The 27,876-nt window shown below is 46.6% G+C and overlaps 1 protein-coding gene across 1 annotated transcript; it reads right to left on the bottom strand.

Annotated features, from left to right (window-relative positions):
- Positions 1-374: 374 nt before the first annotated feature.
- Positions 375-27,876, bottom strand: LOC119440080 (cytochrome P450 3A19). The gene is made up of 4 exons (XM_037705023.2): positions 27,675-27,876; positions 15,849-16,038; positions 4,055-4,263; positions 375-1,316 (listed from the first exon to the last, which is right to left on the bottom strand). The coding sequence occupies exons 2-4, from the start codon at positions 15,874-15,876 to the stop codon at positions 375-377; spliced, it is 1,179 nt and encodes a 392-aa protein (XP_037560951.1). The 5' UTR covers positions 15,877-16,038; positions 27,675-27,876.

The following is a 27,876-nucleotide window of genomic DNA, read 5'->3' as shown; positions in this document are numbered from 1 at the left end:
TAGATGCAACCTAAATACTGCAACGCAATTTGCCAAAACTCACTTGGCATTTAGCTTTCACGCAGTGCTACGTTGTCGCACTGCTGCATTCATATTGGTTGGTGTTTGTTTACTTCGCGAATAATATGAGCATGTAAACGATTGGAAACTATTGCTACAACTTAATGTATGTATAGTTGGCGAGTACGTGCTCTCTCCTAATAAAGGCGAATCAGCAAGCTCATCGCCCAGATTATGCCCTGATTTTCTTGATCTGCCCACAGCTAGTGAGAACAGAGAAGTGCGCAGACAAGAGATGTTTTACAAAGTTTCCTGTTCTTTCAGACTTACCACAGGCATTGGACATGAGAGATTTCAGCTGTGTTTATCACGGCTCAAGCATGCCGTGGAGTAAGCTTCAGATGCACGCCGCCCATCGGGTTACCGACCAGGCTAGGAACAGTCATGAGCAAGGGATCTTGCGATTTTTCGCAGATTTCAAGCTTGTAGTCTCTCAGAGTTTTTATCAAGGCAGTCTTAATGGTCAGCAGGCCGACTCGTTTGCCGAGACAGGTCCTCTGACCTAAGCCGAAAGGAAAGTAGGCGGCGCTGTGGCGCTTCTTCGACTCTTCCTCCGAGAATCGGTCGGGCATAAATTTCTCTGGATCCTTCCACAGCTCCGGGTCGCGATGGACGTACCACGCAGGCGCGATGATGTTCACGCTGGCAGGAATGAAGTGCCCGAGAACCGTCGTGTCTTGAATGCAACGTCGCGTCACCATGAGTGGAACAGGAGGGTAGAGGCGTAGGGCTTCGTTGACCACCATGTCCAGTCTCTCCAACTCATGTAGCTGCTCGAACGATAGTTCTTGTACACCCGGAAAGCGTTCGTCGAGTTCGTTCAAGATTTTCGTTTGTTCTTCGGGGTGCTTGGCTACCAGGTGCATTAGGAAGGCGAGTGCCGAAGCGATGGTGTCGAAGCCAGCTATAAGAAGTACAACGGCGTTGGAACTGACGTGGCGGTCTTCCAGAGTTTTAACCTTCTGGCCGGTGGCGTGACTGCCGTTCTTTGCGTTGTCCTGGGCGTCCAGCATCATCTGTATCATGTCATCGCTGCGGGGCCTATTTCCCGCACGACGCTGCTCGGTGATTTTGTCCACGTCGTCCATCATTCTCTTCATGCAGCGAGCGAAGGACGACAGTGGGTAGAACAGGAGAAAGAGCGGGCGCAGAGCGGGAAATGCGAATGAGCTCTCGAGAGCAGTTTTGTCCGTCTGTTCGAACACCTTGCGCATGCACGTGAGGAAAGGGTCCTTGCTGTCTCGTTGACAGTCAATCTGAAAGATTCACCAGTTACCCGTCATATTTCACATGCATAATATTATAGAGTAATTGTAACTTTTGGGAGAGTGCAGTTTCTTGGGTTTGCTACAGGCATATGAAAAAAAAAATATTGCAGCTCGTGTTGTGAGCTGCGAGATTTTTATAACACGAAAGCAGAGAACGTGACAGGAGGTCATTTTGTTGTTTGTTTGTTTGTTTGGGTAACACCCTATTATACGCTACCATGTTTTCCGTACACTTCTCGCACAAATGAGTACAATAAGGTGCGAATGCAAAAGGTGTTCACAAACACAAATGTTTTTACGCGTTGTCTCGATTGCCTGGCGTTGGCGATGACACAGAACTAGCTACGAAAAGGAATATTAGCATGAGCGTGTGTCGGTGTCGTAAACCATGGTGTCATCGCAGCTTTGACAAATATATACCATGTATATTAAATCACAACTGCCATGGCAGGATGAGTCTAACTCAAAGGCCGACTGGGAGGATATTTCACTTCGGCTGAATGGATTGTAAATGAGTAGCGCATACTGTTGAAGCCATATTGGCAAAGCCGTGGTGATGGTAATTGCCTAATTGCCTTATTAAAATGATTTAGATAGAACCGAAAAGGCGACGCGTGTGCGCGTTGGTTAGCGGATATGACGCAAATCCCAGAAGGTCCGCTCCGATATTTTCAGCGCACCGCTGGCGCCGCCTAATCTCGGAGTTCGTGCGAGTATCCGTGCTGGTGGTCTGGTCTGGATCGTGCGTCACTTCTGGTAATGGTTCGTAAGCGTTCTTATTTTTATTTTTTAGGTTTGGTATTCAAAGCATCTAATTTTGCTAGATTTTCGTGACCCACGTGCTCGTATTTCAATCGGAAAATTTGGCGTGGAGGCTGCTCTATCTCTTCACCACTAGAAAAGGGGATATTTACATGGTCCAAAATTTTGTTGCAGTTGGTCTTTACATGCAAAATAAGGAGAAACTTCCGTTGAACTTTAATAGTAGGTTACGCTTCTCTGATACATAAATGAAGCAGCTCTTTATGTGAAAAGAGTTTCGGTTAGCAAGAAACGAGGCAAGAACAAAGCTTTGGTGGCGACGCCGCCTTGGAGTGACTGTATCAACCCGCCTTGACGTCACATATTTTGATGGCTTCTGTTCGCACATAGTTAACTTTTCATGGCAAAAGATGAACTACATTGCATTTTAAAAGGAGCAGGGGCTACAATTCGTCAGTTTCAGATGCTTTTATTCCACCAATGTGGCAGTAAAATCTGAGCAATGTACTCGATATTCGTGACGTCGCTCTGACGTACCGGCACGGGTGCCTTGGCTCGAAAATCAAAGAATATAACTGACTTTGACTATCTCTTGTAATAACCAACCCATTACCGTGTATTAACAAGTGTACAGTATTCAGAAATACAATATAAGCCTAAATTAAGTGTTTGTCTTTAGTGTACCTTTAAGAAGTACTGAGATGACTCTTTATTTTCTTTTTAGTTTCATGAATGCCCTAGACCGCTAAACAAAAGAAAAAAATACTACTGGCTGTTACTGCGCCCTAAACAGTTTAGCATAACAGCTTTTCTACAGCCAGTATCGGTTTCTTTTCCCAGGATATGACTGTGTCCTGACGTCATGATGCAGAAGGTGCTTACGTGGGAGAGGACGGCACGACATTTTGACACTCACTGCGGCTCGCTCGGTCACCTCTTACGTTAGTACTAGTTGCGAGGCCTGCTGTACCGTGGCAGCAAAGCAGCGACCTAAAAAGCGCGAGTGAGCGTCGTGATGGCCTACCTGCTCCCACGTTGATCCCCTTCTGCACTCGTCCTGGGCAACATATCCGAAACTGGCTGTAGAAAAGCTACTATGTCACACTATTTAAAGCGCACTGTGGGTTACTATACTATTAGTAAAGTTTAATCTCAATGAACTTTATTTAACGCAAAAAATGATCAGTTGAAAATATCGTGCCCATACTCTTTTAGCAAGTCACGTTTGCAAAGGAAAAGGGGTCGCGTTTTTTTTTAATTCTTTAGCTGATGATTCTGGCAGGGGTCCGCTGGTGCCCGCGCTTGAAATGCAATTTCGGACGCGGGCAGTTTATTTATTTATTTATTTATTTATTATTTATTTATTTATTTATTTATTTATTTATTTATTTATTTATTTATTTATTTATTTATCACTCTCACGTTACACGCGAGTTCATGTGGAGGGAATGGTGGGAAAAAAGAATAAAACTCAAAAAGAAGCACACTGAAAAGATAAAAGGAAAATGATAAAGAAGATACCATTACAAAACAAGAACAACACAAAAAATACTCTTAAACAGAAACCGTAAGGCGGGACTGCAATGCTGCTTGACCCTATTCAATGTTTTTTAAAAAAGAGAGGGTCACGAATGTTAACTAATTATGAGACGGATTTATTTCTTCTTCATGAAAATAACCCTCGCGATAACCCTAAGCAAAATAACTCGCGAAAACTTCACTGTACTTCGAATACAAGGCTCACTCCTCGCCGTGTCTTACGCATAAATATGAAAAGTACAAATTGAAACCACATTCGATTTCCTCTGCGCTTTCATGCGCTTCATGTTCTTTTGGCCTCGTGTGTTTGTGGCTAAGAATATTCGAGCCTCTCGGTTCCCATTCTTTTCGTTGATAAGAAGGCAACAAGCAGTTTGAGGCAGTCTCCTTGGGAATCGGTCTGCAACAGCGTCATCCGTTCTTACCTCCCAGGCTAATGCTGCCTTCGTGATGATGTCAAGCGCCAAATTCTGTGTGAGCCCATACATCTCAGCGACCTTTGATTTGGAACAGAGTTCTCCGAGCAGGTCGACGAACACGTCTGCGCACTTGTTCACGATGCGGGAGTAAAGTTTCACTTTTGCGGCTGTGAAACCGAGATTCATGATAGAGCGCACCTTTCTCCACTCGGCACCTGCAGAAGGATGCATGCCAAAAAAAAAAGAAACCTAGTTTCAACATTGCGCGCTATCTTATTGACAGCTTTTTAGGGTGTCCGGGCGCGAACTTGTTGTCGAGCACAATTGCCGTCAGCCAACTAGTATATGAACGAGAAGCGGCTGTGTATCTGAGAGAAAGAAGAACTGCCTCAATGTATGCCACCCGTCTATCTGTAATCCTTCTAAGAAACGATTCTTTGATGGGAATATTAGCGACTGGTGGTGAACGAGCCTTTAATTCGGGTCCTCCCTGTTGATTATCACATGTGAGCCGTAGTCTTCGCTGCATTTTCAGCATAATAGAGAAACTAGGTGCTTTGTTGTATCGTACTTGTTATAGATATTCAGATCGAAAACGTGCAATGTGTTTTCACAGAGGATTCTGGTCGCTGTCGTCAGTGGCGAATAGTCACCTAGAATTGATGCGTTATGTGCAAGGGCAGCCAACTATGTGCCTTGATATCGTGTCGGCCAGATAGATGTAAAGTTGTATACCCGCTCATTTGTACACTTTTTGCAAAGCGTTAAACCGATTCATAAATCGTCGGGAGCCATGAACGACTGTGCACACGTGACATCATCTGTCACTTTGCGATTATATATGACAGAAAAATACTAAGATATGTGTGGTGAGACTGGGCCTAGGCAGCGCCTCAATAATAAAACACCAATATAAATTCTTCCGTTTTCTTATCAAAACGGGAACGTTATATTATTTTGTTGCTCCTTTTTATGAAGCCTTGCTGTTCGTTTCCGCAGAAACACCGCTTTCCGGAGCCACAAAAAAGAGCCGATGGGGGCGAAATGCGAAAACATCCGTGTATTTAGATTTAGGTGCACGTTAAAGAACCCCAGGTGGTCCAAATTTCCGGAGTCCCCCACTACGGCGTGCTTCATAATCAGATCGTGGTTTTGGCACGTAACACACCATAATTTTTTTTTTCACAAAAAAGAGCACAGGAAAGCCTTTTGTTGTTGCAGACTACGGGCCCAATGCATCAACATTTCGTTCATAAGCTGTGTGTGTGATTTGCTGAAACTGATTTCAGAAAACGTGTCAGGGCCCATATCAACAAACCATTTCCTACGCTTGACCATTTTGTAAAAACACGCCGGTCAATGAGAAACATTTCCTACGAACAAAAAGAGATTTATGACTTCGTCATATATTTCACTTTATGCGTTGCTTGTTGCTCTTTGCAATGTGGGAATGTTTAAAGATGATCATAACGTAAGTCCCGCAGCTTCATCACGAGATTGTAACCATAACGTCGACGGTTAGCAGTGTTTCTTTAATTTATCTTCTTGTTTTATTTCGATAGCAATTATGCGGACACTCCAAAGCAGATTTCTGCCGTCGGCGTCGCCGCCGCCGTGAGGTTCTGTATGACGTCAACGGCGACGAAATCGTCGCTACGCTCCGGATGCTGTATGTGCGAGCACGGTGTACGAACATTTAAGTATTGACACTGCGCGCGCGCGAGCTTCCAGATTATGTTCGGCAGTGCGCGGGCGCAGCGAGTATCTCTGCTGCAAACCGATAGATGGCGCCGCGGTAAGCGGTCCCAGAACGGTCCCAGAACGCCCGCCTCGGCTGCGGGAGGCTGTGGGTTCGATTCTCACCGCCGCCGGGCACCCACTGGTTCAAAAGGGTACAAGCGTACCCCGGCCTGGCGTTCGGCTTCCTTCAGGGGTGATACGCTTGGGAAAGGAGCCTGCGCCCTGAATTCCCGTCGAAACCAACGTGAGCATGTAAATCAAGTGGTGTCTGGGCCGCTCCCATGGCGGTCATTTCCCATGTGGCGCCCCAAGCACCTATTGAGGTGGGGGCACCTTCGGGTTGAGGTCAAACACCCCTTTCCAAGCGTTGAGGTCCCATAATGGCCGAGCACCAGGCCGGGAGCGCGCTTGTACCTATTTTACCGGTAGGTAGCCGGCGGCAGCACTTGCCTCCCACAGCCGCGGCGGATGCTCGTCTACAAGGCCGTCTGTGGTTGGACAAGAGGCACCCAGAGACAACAGCTGAAATCTCTATTGGGCCCTCTTTCGATATGAGACCCCTACGACAGCCGAGCACCAGGCCAGGGGACATCTCTACCCATTAGAAAAACCGGTGGGTTCCCGGCGGCACCGAGATTTGAACTCGGTACCTCCCGCATATGAGGCGGATGCTCTACCGCTAGGCCATCGCTGCGGTCGTGTTGGATTGTGTTGGATTGGAAAGAGGAAACCACGTAAGTGGTGGAACAAGGAAATTAAACAAGCTATAGAAGAGCGTAAAGAGGCATCTAGGGTTCATCGAGAAGCCAAAAAGTTGGGATTACAAGAAGAAGAGGTGCTCCTTAGATGGAATACATACCGAGAAAAGAAAAGGGTTGCGAGTGAGCTCGTGCAAGAGAAAATTAAATGCGCAAGTGAACGTTGGGTGCATAACATTCACAAAAGAGACAAAGGCGCCCCAAAAAGATTCTGGAACCATATAAAAGCACTCGGAGCTCCAACTAGAAACTCGCAAACGGCTATAAGGGATGAAGACGGTAACATCTATGAAGGCGATGATGCGCTGCGGTACATCACAGACGTTATCAGGCATAACTTCGGGACGAGAAAAAGCGTAGTTCAGACAACAGATCCAGCAACAACAGAGAGGCCTGAGAGATCAAAATTCAGCATAGAAAGCTTTTATTGGAAAAAGGCAGCAGAAAATGTCCCTAACAACACGGCAGCAGGACCCGATGAAATCCCAATCATCATCATCATCAGCCTATATTTATGTCCACTGCAGGACGAAGGCCTCTCCCTGCGATCTCCAATTACCCCTGTCTTGCGCTAGCGTATTCCAACTTGCGCCTGCGAATTTCCTGACCTCATCATCCCACCTGACTTTCTGCCGTCCTCGACTGCGCTTCCCTTCTCTTGGTATCCATTCTGTAACCCTAATGGTCCACCGGTTATCCATCCTACGCATTACATGGCCTGCCCAGCTCCATTTCTTCCGCTTAATGTCAACTAGAATATCGTCTACCCCCGTTTGTTCTCTGATCCACACCGCTCTCTTCCTGTCTCTTAACGTTACTCCTAAGATTTTTCGTTCCATTGCTCTTTGTGCGGTCCTTAACTTGTTCTCGAGCTTCTTTGTTAACCTCCAAGTTTCTGCCCCGTATGTTAGCACCGGTAGAATGCAATGATTGTATACTTTTCTTTTCAACGACAGTGGTAAGCTCCCAGTCAGGATTTGGCAATGCCTGCCGTATGCACTCCAACCTAATTTTATTCTTCTGTAAATTTCTTTCTCATGATCAGGGTCCCCTGTGAGTAATTGACCTAGATAAACATATTCATTTACAGATTCTAGAGGCTGAGTGGCGATCCTGAATTCTTGTTCCCTTGCCAGGCTATTGAACATTATCTTTGTCTTCTGCATATTCATCTTCAACCCAATTCTTGCACTTTCTCGATGAAGGTCCTCAATCATTTGTTGTAATTCCTCTCCATTGTTGCTCAATAGGACAATGTCATCTGCAAACCGAAGGTTGCTGAGATATTCGCCATCGATCCTCACTCCTAATCCTTCCCAGTCTAAGAGCTTGAATACTTCTTCTAAGCATGCAGTGAATAGCATTGGAGAGATTGTGTCTCCTTGCCTGACCCCTTTCTTGATAGGTATCTTTCTACTTTTCTTGTGGAGAACCAAGGTAGCTGTGGAATCCTTGTAGATATTTGCCAAGATATTCACGTATGCCTCCTCCACTCCTTCATTACGCAATGCCTCTATGACTGCTGATATCTCTACTGAATCGAATGCCTTTTCATAATCTATGAAAGCCATATAGAGAGGTTGATTGTACTCCGCAGATTTCTCGATTACCTGATTGATGGCATGGATATGGTCCATCGTAGAATATCCCTTCCTGAAGCCAGCCTGTTCTCTTGGTTGACTGAAGTCAAGTGTTGTACTGATTCTATTGGAAATTATCTTGGTGAATATTTTATACAATACTGAAAGCAAGCTAATGGGTCTGTAATTCTTCAATTCTTTAACGTCTCCCTTCTTATGGATAAGTATAATGTTGGCGTTCTTCCAGCTCTCTGGTACACTTGAAGTTGTGAGGCATTGCGTATAAAGGGCCGCAAGCTTTTCAAGCATGATATCTCCTCCATCTTTGATCAAATCTACTGTTATTCCATCTTCTCCAGGCGCTTTTCCCCTGGTCATGTCTTTCAAGGCCCTTCTAACTTCATCGCTAGTTATAGAAGGAGCTTCTGTATCCGGTTCATCACTATTTCGAATGGAAGAAGCTTGGCTGTTTTGGCTACTGTACAGGTCAGTATAGAATTCTTCTGCTGCTTTTACTATGTCATCGAAATTGCTGATGATATTACCATGCTTATCTTTCAGTGCATACATCTTGCCTTGTCCTATGCCTAGTTTTCTTCTTACTGATTTCATGCTGCGTCCATATTTTACGGCTTCCTCAATTTTTCCCACGTTATAATTTCGAATATCCCTTACTTTCTTCTTGTTGATCAGTTTTGACAGTTCAGCGAATTCTATCTGATCTCTTGAGTTGGACACTTTCATGTTTTGTCGTTTCTTTATTAGGTCCTTTGTTTCTTGGGAGAGCTTCCAATCCAATCCCAATACAGCTAATCAAAAACCTCGGTCCAAAAAGCAAGGCACTGCTGACTAATGCCATAGAGCAAGTGATTAGAACAAAGAATATTCCCGTTGGATGGCGTGAAAGCAAGATGAATCTTATCTACAAAGGCAAAGGAGATAAGGAAAAGACGAGCTCGTACAGGCCAGTTACAGTAACGTCGGTGATATATAGAATGGCAATGCAAGCCATAAAATTAGAACTGTCGAAGTGGGTGGAGGAAAACGGTGTATTGGGGGAACTACAGAATGGGTTCAGGCCAGGCAGACGCTTAGAAGACAATATGTTTGTACTAACTCAGTGCATAGAGATTTCAATAGCTCAGAAAAGACCTTTATGGATAGCATTTCTAGATATTAAAGGAGCTTATGACAACGTAGACAGGAAATTGTTGTGGGATATTCTTCAATACGAAGGCATAGATGACGATTTCGTGGAGCTGCTGAGGGAGATATATCGAGACAACCAAGTACAAGTGGCATGGGAAGGCCGAAAAGGAAATGAAATGGTGGGAATTCACCAAGGATTGAAGCAAGGATGCCCTCTGTCACCATTGTTGTTCACGCTTTACGTCAAGGGCATAGAAAGACGACTGGAAAACAGCGAATTAGGTTTTGATTTATCCTACATGCGTAATGGACAAATGGTGCAACAGAAGATCCCTGGACTGATGTACGCAGACGACATTGTGCTACTAGCGGACAATAAAAAAGATTTACAGATACTTGCGAATATCTGTGGGAACGCAGCGACAAATCTAGGCCTTAAGTTTAGCACAGAGAAATCAGGGATTATGATCTTTAATGAGCACACGAGTAACTTCGTGGTGTCAATTCAACAGCAAGTAATACGCATAGTGAAGCAATATAAGTACCTCGGCGTACACATAAACGAAGGAAAGAATTACTCAAGCAACCACCAAGATAATCTGAAAATAAAGGGGAAGCGGAATGCAGCATTAATGAAACACAGAGCACTGTGGGGCCACAATAAGTATGAGGTGGTGCGTGGAATCTGGAAAGGAGTAATGGTGCCAGCGCTAACATTCGCAAATGCCATTATATGCTTAAAATCGGATATATTGGCGGGTTTGGAAGTTAACCAAAGATCAGTAGGCCGGTTGGCTTTGGGAGCACACGGTAATACGACAAATGAGGCAGTGCATGGAGACATGGGTTGGGCCTCTTTTGAAGTCAGAGAAGCACAAAGCAAAATTAGTTTTGAAGAAAGGCTCAGGAACATTGATGAAAATAAATGGGCGGCTAAAGTGCACAAGTATCTCTACATGAAAAGCGTGGACACAGAATGGAGGAAGAGGTCAAGGAAGTTGGCAACCAAGTACAGGATAATCGAAACTGTAAATAGACAACCAGGGGTCATAAGAAAGAAAGTGAGAGAAATAGAGACCGTGAATTGGATGCAAAGAATGGAAACGAAAAGGACAATGGAGATTTACAAGAATGAGAAGAAAGAAATTAGAAGGGAAAATCTGTACGATAACACAAAGGGCAGTGCCTTGCTATTTGAGGCTCGAGCCGGTTGCCTAAGGACGACAACATATCGGAACAAATATTCGGAATTAGATGAGACATGTGTATGCTGCAGTAAAGATCCAGAGACCACTCAGCACATCCTAATGGAATGCGACGGGATCCACCCAGCGAGAACCGTAGGTAACATGCAACTCCCAGAAGCGCTTGGGTTTAAAGTGGAAGGAAACATAAACAGATCAGCCGTAGAGATCAGCAAGAGACGATTAGAGTACTGGTGGAAAAAAAGTAGGGAAAAGATGGATGCGACCTGATCTCTTAAAATCATAGGCAGCGGTACAAGGTAAATTTTTGAAAAAGAAAAATAATGATAGGTATACAAAAATGCAAGATAAAGAACATGTATAGTATACCTGATTAAATCAAGCAGGCTAGGTGACTATTTGTCGCCGCCCCGTTTCAAAGGGGATGCCAATAAATCATCATCATCATCACCAGCTTAGCTGTGCCGGCGGGATGACATTGCTGTGCTTCCGCTATATTTTCGTTCATAGTGGAGTGAGTAAAACTCAAATCTCGAAGGAAATACGTTATTTTAGATTAAAGGATAAGTATACCAGGCTTAATGCTTAGCTAACATGGAATTTCCTTGTGCAGAGCGTGAATGACGTGAACACGGATCGATCGAGCAGCACTCAAAGCCCACTCAAGTTACGCTCGCGCGCCCAATTTCTTTCGTCCTGTCTAGCCGTTCATCCAAGCATAAAAAAAAATAAAAGCGTTAGCCCACGTGCTACCCCTCGATCAGAAGAAAATAGTGAGTGCACCCAAAAATGTTGTATTTCATGCTTATCGCTGCTTCCATTCACAGTCAGAAAACCGTCCAAGCATCGTCGCGCGATTTCAGTGTGGCCGCGATATAACTTAAGAAATGAAACGGCGCAAGCTTGCGATATGCAACGCACTAGCACAAAGTGTCTGTTGATGGCTAGAACTTAAGAAGAGAATCACATTAGCTATGTAAAAACTATTTTATATCAAATTTTATTACGCTGGACGAAGTCAGGCGTCTTAACTTGGATTACAGCCCAGTTTACTGATGAAAACCTGAGAAAATGCCTTTTTTATTTCAATTCCACTTTATTTATTCCACTTTTTATTTCAATTCCACTGCCATATGAGAATATGGCAATGCAAGCGTGTTTGACAATGCATGCTACAGCCTGTCCACAAATACACTTACACCCACCACACAATAATCCCATAGACATTTTTTTTTTGCAAAGACACATTACGAAAAAAATTGTGCATGAAGCAGCTCGATAATTTTAATAGGGGATGACAATCCCAGAAGTTTACGCTCTGATACATTCCCACTATGCAAAATGTTGAGTAAAAACATGCAAGCTTGTAATATACACCGCACGCGCATTGTAAAAAAAAATCTTTGGCCAGGATGGAACAAATTTGAAAATCAAGCACACACTGCACAGAAAACAGCAGTATTATACAGGGTGCACAAAGACTTAAAAATATACAAATGTCACGTAGATTGACAGAACCATAATAATGTTGTTGCCGTCCTTTGGAGATACTCGGTTTATTTTTTAGATTCAGCTAAATTACATAAGTAATCTTAATCAATTAATCAACTTCTCAAATATTATATTAGATTAGAAGTGTCAATGAGAAAATTGTTGAGCAACATGACTCCCGATACAGCTTTCTATTTCTCATTAAGCGCTACGTAGAAGTGTTTTTCCGAGCGTGAAAGAAGCACACGAATACATGCAAAGTGCCTCCAGTTGCCAGTCGCACGGCAATTTTGCATACATTCGCGGGTTTCTTTCACGCTCGGAAAACACTTTATGTATCGCGTATTGAGCAACAGAAAGCTGTATCAGGAGTTTTTCATGTTGCTGTACAATGCTCTCGTTCACACGTTTTATCCAATTATAGAGCTAGAAAAGTTGAATTATCAATTAGGAAAATATTTATGGAATTAGGCAGAATGCAAAAAAATAATCTGAGTATCTGCAAGCTACGGCAGACACTACCTTGGTTCTGCCCAGATACGTGACATTTGGATATTTTTTAATCTTGGTGCATGATAGTTAAGCCACCCAATATATATCTTGTACATGCAGCACAATTTGCGCAAACTGCTGTGGCACACCGAAGTTTCTCTCTTCCGCAGCAGCTTTCGAGGTTTATTTTACCGTGTGATGTTCTTTGGACAGTTCGGAAATAAGGTGGGAACCCTTTTATCGAGCTCCGCGTAATATGCCGTCGATATCTTATCCTCTGAAAAATGCTTGGCGCAGACATGGTCGGTAGGCATTAGAGTTCGGTCTTCCCTAAGATTTACACAGCACCACTGCTCTAGACGACCGCTGTCAGACGGCGCTTTGAATAAAGGCACACGCTCCGCTAAAGTCCGGTGTCCAGAATTGCACTTCGGAACGAAGCACTTTCTAGCCATTTCAAACGCCCCTCAGATGGCCGCTGCCACCTTTGTCGAGGGCCCGTGGGGACAATACCCAAGCACAAGCTTGTGAAACGCACGCGAAGAAAAAATGTCGCAGTGTCACCCGAAAGGCGAAGCATCAATTGCGATAGCAAATTAGTAGCGAGCTATTCGGTGTAGGGATAGTAGTTTTATCGGCTGCATAAACTTGGAAACATTCGCTTACTAACTGAATTAACAAGCGTGGTGTCAGCGCGCACAAGTAAACATGAATAGATCACACTGAATGACCGCAGACAACGACTTTCAAAACGCTGGCAGCAAGCGCAGCCGCCGCAGCGGGCGAAGGTTGGCGCGGTCTATCGCTTCAACGTAAACTGAGCGGCGAACGCACAGCGCATACAAAAGTCAGAGGCGTGTGGAGATAAGAGACGGTGCGGGCGACCGCCAGCGCCGGGCAAAGTGCAGAGGAGTTGGGCAGAGGAAAAGTTGTTGGCAGAGGAGAAGCTGCCCCCCCTCCCTCCCGCGCTGCCTTCCCGCTTTCTTGCTTTAGCGTGGGAGATTGAGTGGCCAGTTCCCCTTGCGCCCGGTTGCAAGATAAGCATTTGGTGAAGCAGCACAGCGTCGGCTCGCCTCCCGCCCTCCCCTACCCCCACGGCCTTTCGCGCGACGGTCGCGTTTGCTTTCCGCCGTGCGTTCGCTCTCCGTGATAGCGCGCGTCCCCCGCGCGCTTTCATTCGGGCATACGGCGCGCGGCGACCATTTTATCGCTCTTGGACTTTATACGGAACCTCACGGCGACGACGACGCCGACGGCAGAAATCCGGTTGAAGTGTCCATATAATTGCTATATGGACAGCAATATGCCGCCGAGGCTGGGACTGCATTGCGCAGTGCCCTCTACGACGGCGGCGACCGAGCTGTAACCGAGCCGAACATAATCTGGACGCGAGCGGGCGGCGCTTTCGTGCGCGTTGTGGGGAGAGTGTCAGCACCTCTCTTGCTTATTCTCTCTTGCTCAAGCACCTCTCTTGCTTAAGGACGCGAGGGACGCGCGCTTTCACGGGGAGCGAACGCACGTCGGAGAGCAAACGCGCGCTTTGCGCCGTGCTCCCTGAAGGGCTACAGAGTTAAGCGTCTCTTTCCTCCTTTACAATCACCACACACACACACACACACACACACACATATATATATATATATATATATATATATATATATATATATATATATATATATATATATAGAGAGAGAGAGAGAGAGAGAGAGAGAGAGAGAGCAAACGCGACTTCTTCCATCGCGCGTGTGGGGGACGGGAGGCAGGGAGGAAGGGGAGGCGACATTAGGTGCGGCACCAAATGCGTATTTATATAAAAACGTTGCGAGGCGAGAAGGTGGGTGAGATTTCTGACGCTGCTCGATGAGTGTCCCATTCTGATCTCGTCGAAAACCTCCGAGCCGCCCCCAGAGGCGCCGGCAACAGTTACCAACGCCGCGCGCGTTCGGTGCGAGCGCTGGCAAAACGCCGCGGCGTCGACAACAGTTCTGCGCGTTGCTGGTGCTGGTGCATGTCCAAGTTTATACAGCTGATAAAACTACTATCCTTACTCCGTATAGCTCTCTACTAATTTGCTATCGCGCAATTTATGCTTCCCCTTTCGGGTGAAACTGCGACAATTTTTTTACTTTGCCCAATGGGATTAGCTTTTGATATGGACGTCAGCACAAACTCTGCAATAAGAGCGGAAATTCCAATACATTTCCTCCTAGATTCCGCTGAAAAACGAATGTAGTGAAATACAATGGTTCTTGGCATTAGGCTCGAGCTTTTATTGCGATAGCAACTATATGGACACTCCAAGCTGATTTCTGCCGTCGGCGTGACCGTCGTCGCTGTGAGGTTCCGTATAACGTCTAACGGCGATAAAATCGTCGCCGCGCGCGGTATGCTGGATGTGCGCGTGAAAGCACGCGAGGGGCGCGTGCTTTCACACAGAGCGATTGCACGGTGGAGAGCAAACGCGACGTCTTCCGTTGCATGAAAGACCGTGGGGGATGGGGGGAGTGTGGGCGACGTTTTGCTGCGGCACCAAATGCGTATCTTGCGACCGGGCGCAAGGGGAACTGGAATCTCGCATCCGAAAGGAGGAAAGCGAGAAAGCAGCGCGGAAGAGAGGGGGTGCGGCTTCTACTTTGCCCGCAACTGCGTACATGTAGTTTGCGCGGTTGCGGGCGGTCGCCCGAGCCGTATCTTGAAAGCGATCTGTAACGCGGCTCTTACCTTTGTATGCGCTGTGCTTTCGCCACTCAGTTTCCGTTGAAGCGATAGACAAAAAGAAACTTTCAACCTTTGCTCGCTGCTGTTGGCGCGCTTGCTCACGAGAGCGTTTTGACAGCGGTTGCGTGCGGTCATCGAGTGTGATCTATTCTTGTTTAATTGCTTGTGCGTGCTGACACCATCCTTGTTAATTCAGTTGGTAAGAGAATGTGTCCAAGTTTATGTAGCCAAAAAAACTACTGTCCTTATTCCTATAGATATCTAGTAATTTGCTATCACAATTGATGCTTCGCCTTTCGGACGAAACTGCGACTTTTTTGGGAGGGGCCAACAACAGCGGTAATGTGGCGAGCAATACCAGCATCATTACGCCACTGGGAAACTGTGGAGGCGCTCTGCACGTGCTAATGTAACTAACTACGGCTGCCACGCCTGTGAATTTATGTACCGTGCCGAGTGTTAACATTACACCTTATCATGCAGTCTACACGATTATGCAATCTCGTTACCTGTACTTGTAATTTGGTCCATTTGCTTAAAAACAGTGCGTGATGGCGCGGCACCACAAGTGCGCTGCAAGCGCGTGTGATCCGGTTCGTTACAAAAAGCAAGAAACAAATTCTTAATTTTCGTCACACCTGCACCATGCGGTTGATCATGCACCTACCTGCCAGAAAAAAGATAGTGCTCGTCATGGGTTCCACGTCGAGGGCAACAAATGGTCTATCTTGGAATATCCGGCTATCCTAGATGTATATTTCCTTGATAACATCGACGTCTGTGATGACCATGTAGGGCTTCTCAGCCAGGTAGAACCCAAAGATCTTGCCATATTTGCATATCCATTCCCCCATCACCTGCAGAAGAGGCAATGAACCCAAGGTATGAACATAGATGAGAAAAAATATGGCGGCGTCAATTACAAGAAAATTTCCAGTATATTGCATTACTTTATAGCCGAAAAAAATAACCAGAAGACAGGCCTATACAGTGATCGCAATACCGAAGAACAAGGCGCACGTCTGCCGCCAAGACCTTAATTTCTCGTCACATCATCAGGATGTGCCTGCAGGGTGCGTATTAAGGAGTTTGGGAGTGCATCGTATAAATGGGCTGCTGGTAGCCGCAAAATGATTTTAATGTCTGTAACCAACAAAAAGGCGTCAAAAGCTTTAAGCTCTTTTACCATGAATAACGGCCCTGCTTGGGAAAGAGTGTCGAAGACAAGCGTATTTTCTTGCTAAAAAATACGTTTTAAAATCCTGGTCATTTGATTAAGACTTATTACATGAACTATCGAACTAAGTATGGGTGAACGATTTATACACATCTGAATTTGTCATAAACGTTGCAGAAAAACTGCAGAAACGTGCTGATAGCTTCTAGTGTTCTTGTTTCGGAGACTACACACCTAATTAGCCTGTACCTGAATACTTGACTGAACGCAAATTACCCTACAAGGTAATACGCATGGCAACTTGTCCCGCACTAAAGCAGCGTGAACGCAATGAAGCTGAAAAGACAACCACATATGACCGCTTTACTAATTGGAAGCGTAAGTTTGTATGTCTGTGAAGTACAAGTGTCTAGTACTAACAGTGACTTCAATTTATATTGTAAAACTTGTGAATCTAATTCACAAGTATTAATAGTTTCTATTTTTCATAGATAGTCAACAGCTGAAGATACACTGTAGGTTGGAAGTACCTATTCTGCACATAGGTTCACATTCAGTGATCGTAGGTACTGTCGGAGTGAGCAGCCCGTTATTATCTTTCCTGTAACTGACTGCCTTTCTCTGGTATGGCGGCTCAAGCTATAACCAAGCAACCAACAAAAATATCCACGCAGAACCATTCGAAATGGTGCACCTGTTAAAACACTATGTACGCGCTGGTCCTTTCTGCGCCCTCACATAAATTACATATCTATTCAAGCAGTGAACAAACTAGTGCTTTTATTCCGAGCATTAAAAAATGTACAATGCAATCTCATGTGCCATTGCGCTTGAACCCTTTCTGCAAGCATCGGCCCACATTTTCCGTTCGCGGTTGACACATTACGCGCGGCTTAAACAGCTCCACTGTTGAAATCGGTTTGCATGATATTTGCATGGCATGGCGGTTGGCATGATAGTGACACATTTAAATATTCATGCACACTGCCAATTTGTGAACATTGTAAGGAAGATGTCGAACGTCGGCACAGACTCAGCAGCATCGGCAGCATCAAGCGCGCAGCAGAAGCTCGAGCGAGAGGACTGTGCTCGGTGCATTCTACGACCGGCTGTCGCTACGAACCTCAATAAATTTCCCTTATAAGTGGTAGAGCCGTGTAGGGTAACGTTCCACTCCACCATCCTGGAACTTCGTTCGCGGACGCTACCCTCTGCCATGCCGGACGCCGGCCAGCAGACTCTTCCATCGCCACCCGTCCCTTGCGCAGGCATCGTTCGCCAGCGGGAACCTACCATCTTGAGCGGAACCGACGACAACGACGTTTAAGAGCGGCTGTCATCCTATGAAGGGGTGAGCGTTCACAACAAATGGAATGACTCGGACAAGCTGGCTTACGTATCCCCCTATCTTGCGGGCGTCGCCACTCTCTGGTTCAGAAATGATGAGAGAGATTATCCGAACGTGTTCAGCGGTCAAGACGTCGATTACCGAAGTATTTGACCGACCCGCCGTCAGGAAGCTCCGAGCCGAGCAGCGTTTGCGTACACGCGCACAGGACACGGGTGAGACGATCACCAGCTATATAAAAAACGTTCTCGATTTTTGCAGGCACGTGAACGCTGCCATGACGGAAGCGGAAAAGATCAAGCACATCGTGAAGGTAATCGATGATGACGCGTTCCAGATGCTTCTGGCCAAGGACCCGCGCACTGTTGGCGATGCTATCAGCTTGTTCCAGAGCTATGATGAATTGCGTAAGCAGCGAGCTCTGACAAGGCACAGTCACACACCTAATGCGGTGTCACTCCGCAGCCGGACCACCGGCCGCGAACAAGCCTTCCTGATAACCCAAATCAAGGATTTCGGCCGCGAAGAAGTCACACGACAGCTATCTCTGGTTTCCATCACTCCGGAGTCTGCCAGCACTTTGCCGTCTCCTCTTCGTAATGTGATCCATGAAGAGGTCACGAAAGCGCTGCCAGCTGTTCACCAGCAGGATGCCGTGGCTACACCGGTCACTTATGCGGCGGTTGGTGCAATGGCCCCTCGCAGTGCGCTCGTACCACGTTTCCAGCAGCCTGTGCACCGCCCTCCTCCGCCCGTTCCCTGGGCCAGCACTGCTGCCGCTAACCCGTGGCGTACGCCGGACAATCGCCCTATATGCTTTGCATGTAGGTATCCCGGTCACGTCGCAAGGTTCTACCACCGCCAATCGCAGGCGTTCGATGACGATCGACGAGCGTCCTATGTGCCACCCGATCCAAATGCGCCCTATGGACCCTTCGATCCATCACCAGCTCGCTCCGAGACTGATCGCTGTCCTCGCTTCGAACGCTTTCGGTCACCCTCCCCACGTCACCAATCGCTTTTCCCTATGCGTCAGCGACCCGTCTCTAACGAAGAGATGAACTAGACGACGCAGTTCTTGAGGCAAGAACTGCGCAAGTGTCGACATGCCGAAGTCCTCCTCCTTTACCTGCCAATGCTATTGATGTGTTTGTCGAAGACGTCGCTACAGTCGCCCTCGTCGATACCGGTGCCGCTATTTCAGTTATGGATGCCAGATTTTGCCACTTGCTTGGTAAAGTGACGACGTCTCTGTCTGGATTGTCGCTTCGAACGGCAAGTGCTCAACCCATTCGCCCTACCGCTGCTTGTACAGCCCCTGTAACCATACAGGACGTTTTATACACGACTGAGTTCATAGTTCTTTCATCGTGATCCCACGCCGTTATTCTAGGATGTAATTTTCTCTCACGCCACAATGCCATCATCAATTGCGCTCGGGCTGAGATTGAACTTTCCCACCTTGGTGGCCTGGCCTCGGTCGAATCTCATCCTGCCGCTAAACTCTCGTGAATAAAGGCACCTGTATTCCCCCGTGCTCTTCAGCATCGGTACCAGTCTCGTGTAGTGCTATATCCGACGTGACGGTTTTGTTCATGCCCTCTCATCACTTTGTTACCCGAAAAGCGCTTCCTTTGCCCTTTGCAGCTCTTGACCACGGCGCCGGTGTCAGCACGATGCCCATTTACTTCTTATTCTTTCTTCTTTCTTGGGTTTTACGTGCCAAAACCAGTTCTGATTATGAGGCACGCCGTAGTGGAGGGCTCCGGATTAATTTTGACCACCTGGGGTCTTTAACGTGCACTACAACGCAAGCACACGCCTCCATCGAAATGCGGCCGTCAGGGCCGGGATTCGATCCCACGACCTCGTGCTCAGCAGCGCAACGCCTTAGCTGACTGAGCCACCCCGGCGGGTATGCCCATTTACAATCATCTTTCATCGCCGCTATCACTTCTCCGGAGCGAATGCCTTGGTTACGTCGAGTCGGCTGATTCAACACGAATTGTCTCCGTCCTCGACGAAGTGCCTTCTACTGCCGTTCATGAACTGAGTGCCCTCTCCGTAGCTGACTCAGCATGGACAGATGTGTTGAGCCCATTCATCGCCGACGATCTGACACATTTGCAGCGATCTCAACTTCTCGCCATCCTTCAGCACTTCCGCCGTTCTTTCGACGTTGCGCAAACATCTCTTGGCCGTGCATCGACAGTCGAGCTTCACATCGACACTGGCTCTCACTCACCGCTGCGACAAAGACCATATCGCGTGTCCGCTACGGAACGTCGCGTCATTGCACAGGTCGATGACATGCTTTGTCGAGGCGTCATTCAACCTTCACAGAGCCCATGGGCCTCTCCCGTGGTACTCGTCACAAAGAAAGACGGTTCCATCCGCTTCTGTGTTGATTTTGGACGGTTGAACAAAATCACACTGAAAGACGTCTACCCATTACCACGCATCGATGATGCTCTGGACTGTTTGAAGGGAGCGGAGTTCTTTTCTTCGCTGGATTTGCGGTCAGGCTACTTGCAGGTTCCGATGGCGTAGGCCGATCGCCCGAAAACTGCCTTTGTTACCCCAGACTGCTTGTATGAATTCACCGTCATGCCTTTCGAACTTTGCAACGCACCTGCTACGTTCGAAAGAATGATGAGTAGTGTTCTGTGCGGCCTCAAATGGAAAATCTGTCTTTGCTATCTTGACGACATTGTGGTGTTCGCCTCTGATTTCGCAACGCACCTGGTCCGCCTCCAGCGCGCACTCACTTGCTTGACCAACGCCGGGTTGCAACTTAACCTGAAGAAATGTCGATTCGCTGTTCGTCAGCTCTCAATTTTATGCCATGTTGTGTCAAAGGAGGGCATTCGCCCGGATCCCGAGAAGCTACTTGCTGTTATTGCGTTCCCAAAATCTACCACTATCAAAGAGCTGCGCAGTTTCATGGGCCTCTGTTCTTACTTTCGGCGATTCGTTCGAAAGTTTGCGTCAATTATATCACCTCTCACGCAGCTCGTTGGTGGCTCTAGAGATCTATCATCATGGTCTCCAGAGTGTGACGACTCCTTCACAATTTTGCGCCGTGTTCTCACGACGCCACCCATTCTTCGCCATTTTGACCCTCAGGCGCCAACCGAAATTCATACTGACGCAAGTGGTGTAGGCCTTGGCGCGGTGCTGGCACAACGTCAACCTGGCCACACAGAATACGTCGTCGCATACGCGAGTCGCACGTTACCCATTATGAATTTATGAACAAAGAACCCCAAAAGATCTGGCGCTATCTGTCGAAGATAAACGGTGTATAACAGAGATAAAAGTTCCGGGTGAAAGTATTGTTGACTCGACTGTCATTTCTAACAAATTTAATGGATTTTTCAATCCGTGCTCACGCGGACAGTTTCACATGCACTGTTACCGTAATATGTCTATGATAGTCCTATGCCTGAGGTAGAGATAACTGAGGACGGTGTTCTTGGCCTCTTACATAGGCTAGATGTAAAGAAATCACCTGGTCTTGACCAACTGTGCAATGCCTTTTTGAGTAGATATGCTGTATGGGTGGCCAAATATTTACATCACATTTTGGTCATATCTTTAAGCACTGCAGTAATTCCTGATGATTGGCGCTCGGCCAAAATAATTCCGGTGCATAAATCTGGCTCTCCTCTTGAAATTAACAACTACAGGCCCGTGTCTTTAACTAGCACCTGTTGTAAATTATTCGAGCACATTATCTTTAAGGCCATTATTGCTTACTTGGAAAATAATAATTTGCTTTATCCCCAACAACACGGCGTTAGATCTGGTTTATCTACTGTAACCCAACTAGCTGAAATAACGGATGAATTAATTAGTACACTCAATATAAAAGGCCAAACAGACGCTATATTTTTGGATTTTTCGAAAGCATTTGATGTCGTTCCTCATCAAGATTTACTAACAAAACTAACAGCAATTGGCATTGAACAGAAAGTAGTGGCATGGATTGAATCTTACTTAAGAGATAGAAAGCAGTGTGTTGCCATAAATGGGAGTGTCTCCGAATATTTGGATGTGTACTCGGGTGTTCCACAGGGCTCTGTCCTCGGGCCTCTCCTTTTCTTGGTATATATTAATGATATTCATCTTTGCGTCGAACCACCAATCCAGATTAAACTATTTGCAGACGACTGTGTTGTATACACAGCCATAAATAACCGAGATGACCAAATTAAGTTGAACAATTCTTTACAGTGTATTGATGCGTGGTGTGCAAGGTGGGGCTTAAGAATAAACACTTCTAAAACACCTTCCATTACGTTTAGCAACAAAAAGAAGCCCCTTGACTTTACTTACTCTTTAGGTAACGTTACCCTCACGAGAACCGACAAAGTTAAATATTTAGGCATCACACTTACAAGTAACTTCAATTGGGAACCGCATGTTGAAAATGTATGTCGGGGAGCGCTACAGAAATTGTCGTTTTTGAAAAGGAAACTGCGTAATACTCCTTCTGCAGTAAAGCTAAACGCATACAAATCGCTAGTACGACCGAAATTGGAGTATGCATCGGTTATTTGGACCCCTAGCCAACAATACTTGATTAATAAAATCGAAAGAGCACAGAATGTAGCTTTACGTTTTATTTATTCTGATTACTCCTGTCACTCTAGTATTAGCAACTTACGTAATAGGGCCAATCTACAAAATCTTGAGCAGCGCAGGATCATATCTAGATTAACATTTATTTACCAACTGTATCACGAGAACTTTAAACTATCACGGGAACGATATCTTGAGGATCTTTTCAAACGATCAGAGAGAACACATCACAGTAAAAGTATTAGACAACCAGTTAGCCACATTAATGTTCACAAGTTCTCTTTATTTCCTCGCGCGATTTATTATTGGAATATGTTGTCTGAGGAGGCAGTAAACTCCGTCTCGTTGGAATCATTTGTTGAAAGTATTAGTAATATCAACTTCTGTTGCAATTCGATTCCAATAGTGGAGTACACGGCGAGTTAATGATAGTCCTTTGTTCGAGCATTCAATTATGTCATCTATGTCCAGTGTATTGCCATGTTTTTCCACTTTTGTATGTATTATATCTTTGCAACTATGTCAAGCACTTGATTTAAATTTTCTTCTCTTGTTTGTAACCACTCCTGCATGGGCCCGAGAAGGGCCTGCAGTATCTGTAAATAAAAGTAAATAAAAAAAAACCAAGGCGGAGACCAATTACAGCGTAACAGAAAAGGAGTGTTTGGCCATTGTGTGGGCGCTTGGCAAATTTCGCCCATATTTATACGGCCGATCTTTTGACGTAGTGACCGACCACCAGGCACTATGTTGGCTGTCGACGCTAAAAGACCAATCGGGCCGCCTTGCCCGCTGGACATGGCGAATTCAGGAATCTGACATCCGCGTGGTTTACCGTTCCGGGCGAAAGCAGTCCGACGCTGACGCGCTGTCCCGATCACCGCTTCCCCCGAAGGTCAGTCACGACTCCTCGTGCGAGTGCACATTGTCATCTCTGGACTTTGACACTATCGCTGCTGCACAGCGTAATGATCTCTGGACTGCATCTCTGTTCGACCTTCTCTCGGATACGCCGAAAGTTCCAGCGTCACGAACGCTTCGGCGTCAAGTTCCTCATTTTGCGATTCGAGACCAGTTACTGTATCGCCGCAACTATGCCCCAGAGGGACGCACATGGTTACTCGTCATTCCGCGAACCTTGCGATCAGAGATTTGCTCCTCGTTCCACGTCAACCCTCAGTGTGGCCACGCGGGAGTCTTCAAGACATACGAAAGACTTAGACACCGCTATTACTGGCGGGGAATCTACAATTTCGTTCGCAGCTTCGTCCGCTCTTGTCATGAGTGCCAACGCCGCAAAGCGCCACCGCATAACTCCACCGGTGAAATCCAGCCTTTACAATGCCCATCCCGACCCTTTGATCGCATGGGCATAGATATCTATGGGCCACTTCTGTTGACTCCTACCGGCAACAGGTGGATCATCGTTGCGGTAGACCACTTAACACGTTATGTGGAGACTGCTGCTCTACCAAATGCTTCATAGCAAGCCCCGACCTCAGCTCAGCTAGGTGGGAGGCGGCTTTCCGCAGCCCACTCCTGGCTGAGCAACGGTGGGCTGTCCAGCAGGCCCACGATGCGGCCGGCAGGCTAGGCCTGTCGGTCCCGACGTGGGAGCGGCCCGCGACGTGCTAATACGCGTTCTGCAGGACTGAAACAATAAAATTTATTCAATCAATCAATCAATCAATCAATCAAATGGAGGTCCACGTCAACTTTTAAGCGACAGAGGCCGCGCCTTCTTATCTGAAGTCATCGAACAACTGCTTGCTGCATGCGCTATTGTTCATCGTAAATGCACTGCCTATCACCCACAGGATAACGGCACCACGGAACGCTTCAATCGAACTCTTGGTGACATGCTCGTCATGTACGTCTCACCTGATCACTCTTATAGGGACCTAGCTCTTCCGTTTGTCACCTACGCCTACAACACCACGACTCAGGCCACTACCGGATTCTCACCCTTTTACCTTCTTTACAGCCGTCATACTTCGCACACAATCGACACCATTCAGCCCTATCGGCCGGACCCATCCGCATACCTGCCGATCTCGGAAGCAGCCAGACACGCCGAAGAATGTCGCCAGCTGGCCCGCCAATTCACCTCAGACGACCAGAACCGTCAAAAAGCCGTTCACGACGCCCAGAACTAGACTCCTACTTTTCTCCCGGGCGCCCTCGTCTGGTTGTTACTGCCACACCGCACGCCTGGGCTCGCTTCAAAACTCCTTCCGAAGTTCAACGGGCCATACCGCATTCTCGAGAGGACATCACCCGTTAATTACCTGGTTGAACCGCTCACGCCAGCATCCGACATTTCACGTCGGAACCGCGAAGTCGTTCACGTTCAGCGTCTCCAGCCCTATCACCATGCTATCGTCCTTGCGGACAACTAAGTCGCCAGCATGGCTCCTTTATTTCCGCGGGGCCCTTGTAAGGAAGATGACGAACGTCGGCGCAGAGTCAGCAGCATCGCCAGCATCAAGCGCGCAGCAGATGCTCGAGCGAAAGGACTATGCTCGGTGCATCCTACGACCTGCTGTCGCTACAAACCTCAATAAATCTCCTTTATAATATACTATAGTCGGGTACAACTTTAGAAGGCAGCGGCATTTACCCCTCAAAGGCGGATGCACACGAGCCTCATCAGATGGGTGCGCACTCAAACTGACGTCATGAGCTGGACGACCGGTGACCCCGCTGACGGAGAACATGCAGCCCGCGCATACAGCTGTGCCGTGTCATGTCAGAAGGACTATTTCTTTAGTCGCAGAGGCAATCGGCTGCCGCGCTTCGGCCATCTGGGCGGGGCCTCTCTTAATTGTCTTCTTAAGTTGTACCCGACTTTAGGCATTTATTAACAGCGGAGCTGTTTAAGCCAGCCGTTAGTCCGTCCGTTGCGGACAAAAAATGTGGGCCGATCCTGGCGGCAGTGCAGAAAGGGTCCAAGAGCAATGGCACATACCTCTGTGAACTAGGGAAGCTGACCCTAGCTAAGCATGGTTGGGACTACTTAAACTTCGGCAGTCATCGATTGCCAATCAATAGCTAATCGATAATCGATCAATAATCCATAAATTCCAGAAAATGCTGGGGATGACTTGGTATTGCTTAGCCTAGCCCAAATACGTGGGCAATGCCTTGCGATCGTCAATCAATAGCCAATCAATATCTAATCGATAATCAATCAATAACTTCCGGGAAATGCTGGGGATGACCTCGTAGTGCTTAGCCCAGCCCAAATACGTGGCCAATACCTTGCGATAGTCAATCGATAGTCAATCAATAGCTAATAGATTATCTATCAATAATCAATTAATTCCGGAAATGCTGGGGATTACTTGGTAGTGCTTAACCCAGTACAAAAGCCAGGACTAGCTAGGTGCCCATCAGCTCCGCTCTCTCTCTAGCATTGCGCCTCCAGCGAAAGCTACGCTATCTTCTTTTTGTGCTAATATAGAAGTCCTACACCACGTAAGCGAAAGCATTTAGCCGACGTCGTGCCGGAACTCCTGCTACAAGCGATAATGATGCAAAAGCAGCACCAGTACAGTATAAATATTCTACATCATTTCTGCGGTAGACAAACTCTGTGCAGCCCGTGTACATTTACTCTAAATGAGTACGGTGTGCTGTATACATAAAGTTAAACGTGGTAACAAATGACAGTATCCTAAATAACTCTCTGTGTCTGCTCATTCCCAGAGTGCGATCACCATTGCCAGTCGTGATAAAAAAAATATTGGAGGACGCTTAAGCTTCGCCTTTAAGAGTGGAACGAGGTAGCATTCAAATATACTTGACTGCTTGTCACACTTCCCGGCAACTGGAGCTTATGTAACCGTAATGTTTACCGCGAAACGCTGGCGGCGAACGCTATGCACGAATGCGAGCATTCTGTTAAAACGCGGCCTCTTTCGTGGGCCGATCGCGTAGGTTAATGCACAGCCGCGCCAAGAAAAAACATCATTTCCGGGTTTCTGTTATTGTTTCGTGCTTTTAATGTTTCATTCTGAGAAGATTTAACAGAAAAAAGCATTCGATGCCGGTGTTTTGTTTCATGACATTTGTTTGTGGGCAGTCAATCTTGAAATCCCGAGGCATAACTTTGCCAAGAATATAAGACAAGCTTTGAGCAACTTCAGGGATAGAATGGTGTGGCAGTATAACCCGCATTTACCGCAGGTCATATAGCAGGGCGTGGCATATACATATACCTAAATGTATACGGAAATTTTCGCCCACGGTTCGCGAATGCCAGATGCCGACACCGACATTGGATTTTCTCCGACACGGGGCCCTTAACGCTGTCGCGTTAAAAGAAGCATAAGGGTGTTTGCGCATAAAGGTCGTGGGTAACGTGAAAAGAACGCTGAATTGATCTTGATGACCACCGATTGATCTTGATGCGTGAACCGGAATCTGTACAACTCACTATGTTGCAGCTGGCTCTCAGATGCAACATTTAATGTCATTTAGCACCTTTATACGAGACATGAGTGTTTAGCCACTATATAGGGCCTCTTGAAAGACATTTGTGTGTAACATTTCACACTGTTTGAGGGTGTTCTTGCTGACAGGCGCGCCGGAATAAAGAATGACGAAGATAGTTGGAGAAACATTCTTCGTGATGATTTGTATACTATGTTAAACTAAAATCTGTTTGCAATTCAATACACGACTTCTCTAACTCTGAAAATAAAATAAAGAATTACTTCACAGTCATTATTTAACTCCGAAGATGTTTAGTTCCTCGGATAAGTACAACATAGCCGCTAATAGCAAATCGAGGTATGCCCATTTTGGCTGAGGACTGCGTATCAAAATGTTGCTAGCGCTATTCCATCCTTTATTTATACTGGGTGTTTCACAAAGAGCGCTCAAAGCTTCTTTAATATACGGAAGTTTATTAATTAAACAATCTCATCTGAATTTCTTTTAAGATAGCGGCCGGTGTACATTTAACGATGAACTATAGATATTAATTCTATAATTGTATAAATTGAACAATGTAGCTTTTTATCCGCAGATGCGATTGGTCCTTATAGGAATGTTTAAGCCATTAGGTGGAAGAGGTTAAAACCACTTCTACATAGCCAAGAAAGCTGACGTCCATTAATTTCCCTATGAGTGATGCATTACGGTGAATTTTACGCTCAAAAACTGAAATGCCGAGGACAGCAGTTTTCACGGCTCTAACGGGCGTTCACGAGTCATCTGGATGTTTTTTTCTCGAACCGTGCCGTCAGTCAAGCATAAGCCGCGGTATTAATTGCATTACGCTCAGGCTAAGATGAGACAGGAACAGTCACGTGAGGTACTCCGTAATGAAGCACTCTATCCCGAGGTGACGGGAATAACGTTTCTGCGAGTGTACGCACCGGTATCCTGTCCTTCTGCAGTTGCTTCCAGCTGCCCCACACGAGATCCGGCGGAGGGCCCGGGTATCCCAGTCCAGAGAAGAGGCTGTGCTGCCGGCGGCGCGAAATGACCCAGGACGTGGCGACCACCACCACCAGCGCGACCAAGGCGGTGTTTACCAACTCCCATGTGACCATCATTGTAGATATTCAGACTCTGCTG

This window comes from Dermacentor silvarum, chromosome 2, assembly GCF_013339745.2.
Source record: "Dermacentor silvarum isolate Dsil-2018 chromosome 2, BIME_Dsil_1.4, whole genome shotgun sequence".
NCBI classification, from domain to species: domain Eukaryota; kingdom Metazoa; phylum Arthropoda; class Arachnida; order Ixodida; family Ixodidae; genus Dermacentor; species Dermacentor silvarum.
The sequence above is the reverse complement of the archived record's forward strand: the minus strand, read 5'-3'. Positions and strand labels throughout refer to the sequence as shown.

Coding starts and splice junctions, on each gene's coding strand:
- LOC119440080 (XM_037705023.2), bottom strand. CDS start 15,876: ATGACGAGCACTATCTTTTTTCTGGCAG. Junction 4,264..15,848: donor CACTATCTTTTTTCTGGCAG/GTAGGTGCATGA, acceptor ATCCTTCTGCAG/GTGCCGAGTGGAGAAAGGTG. Junction 1,317..4,054: donor AGGCAGCATTAGCCTGGGAG/GTAAGAACGGAT, acceptor TGAATCTTTCAG/ATTGACTGTCAACGAGACAG.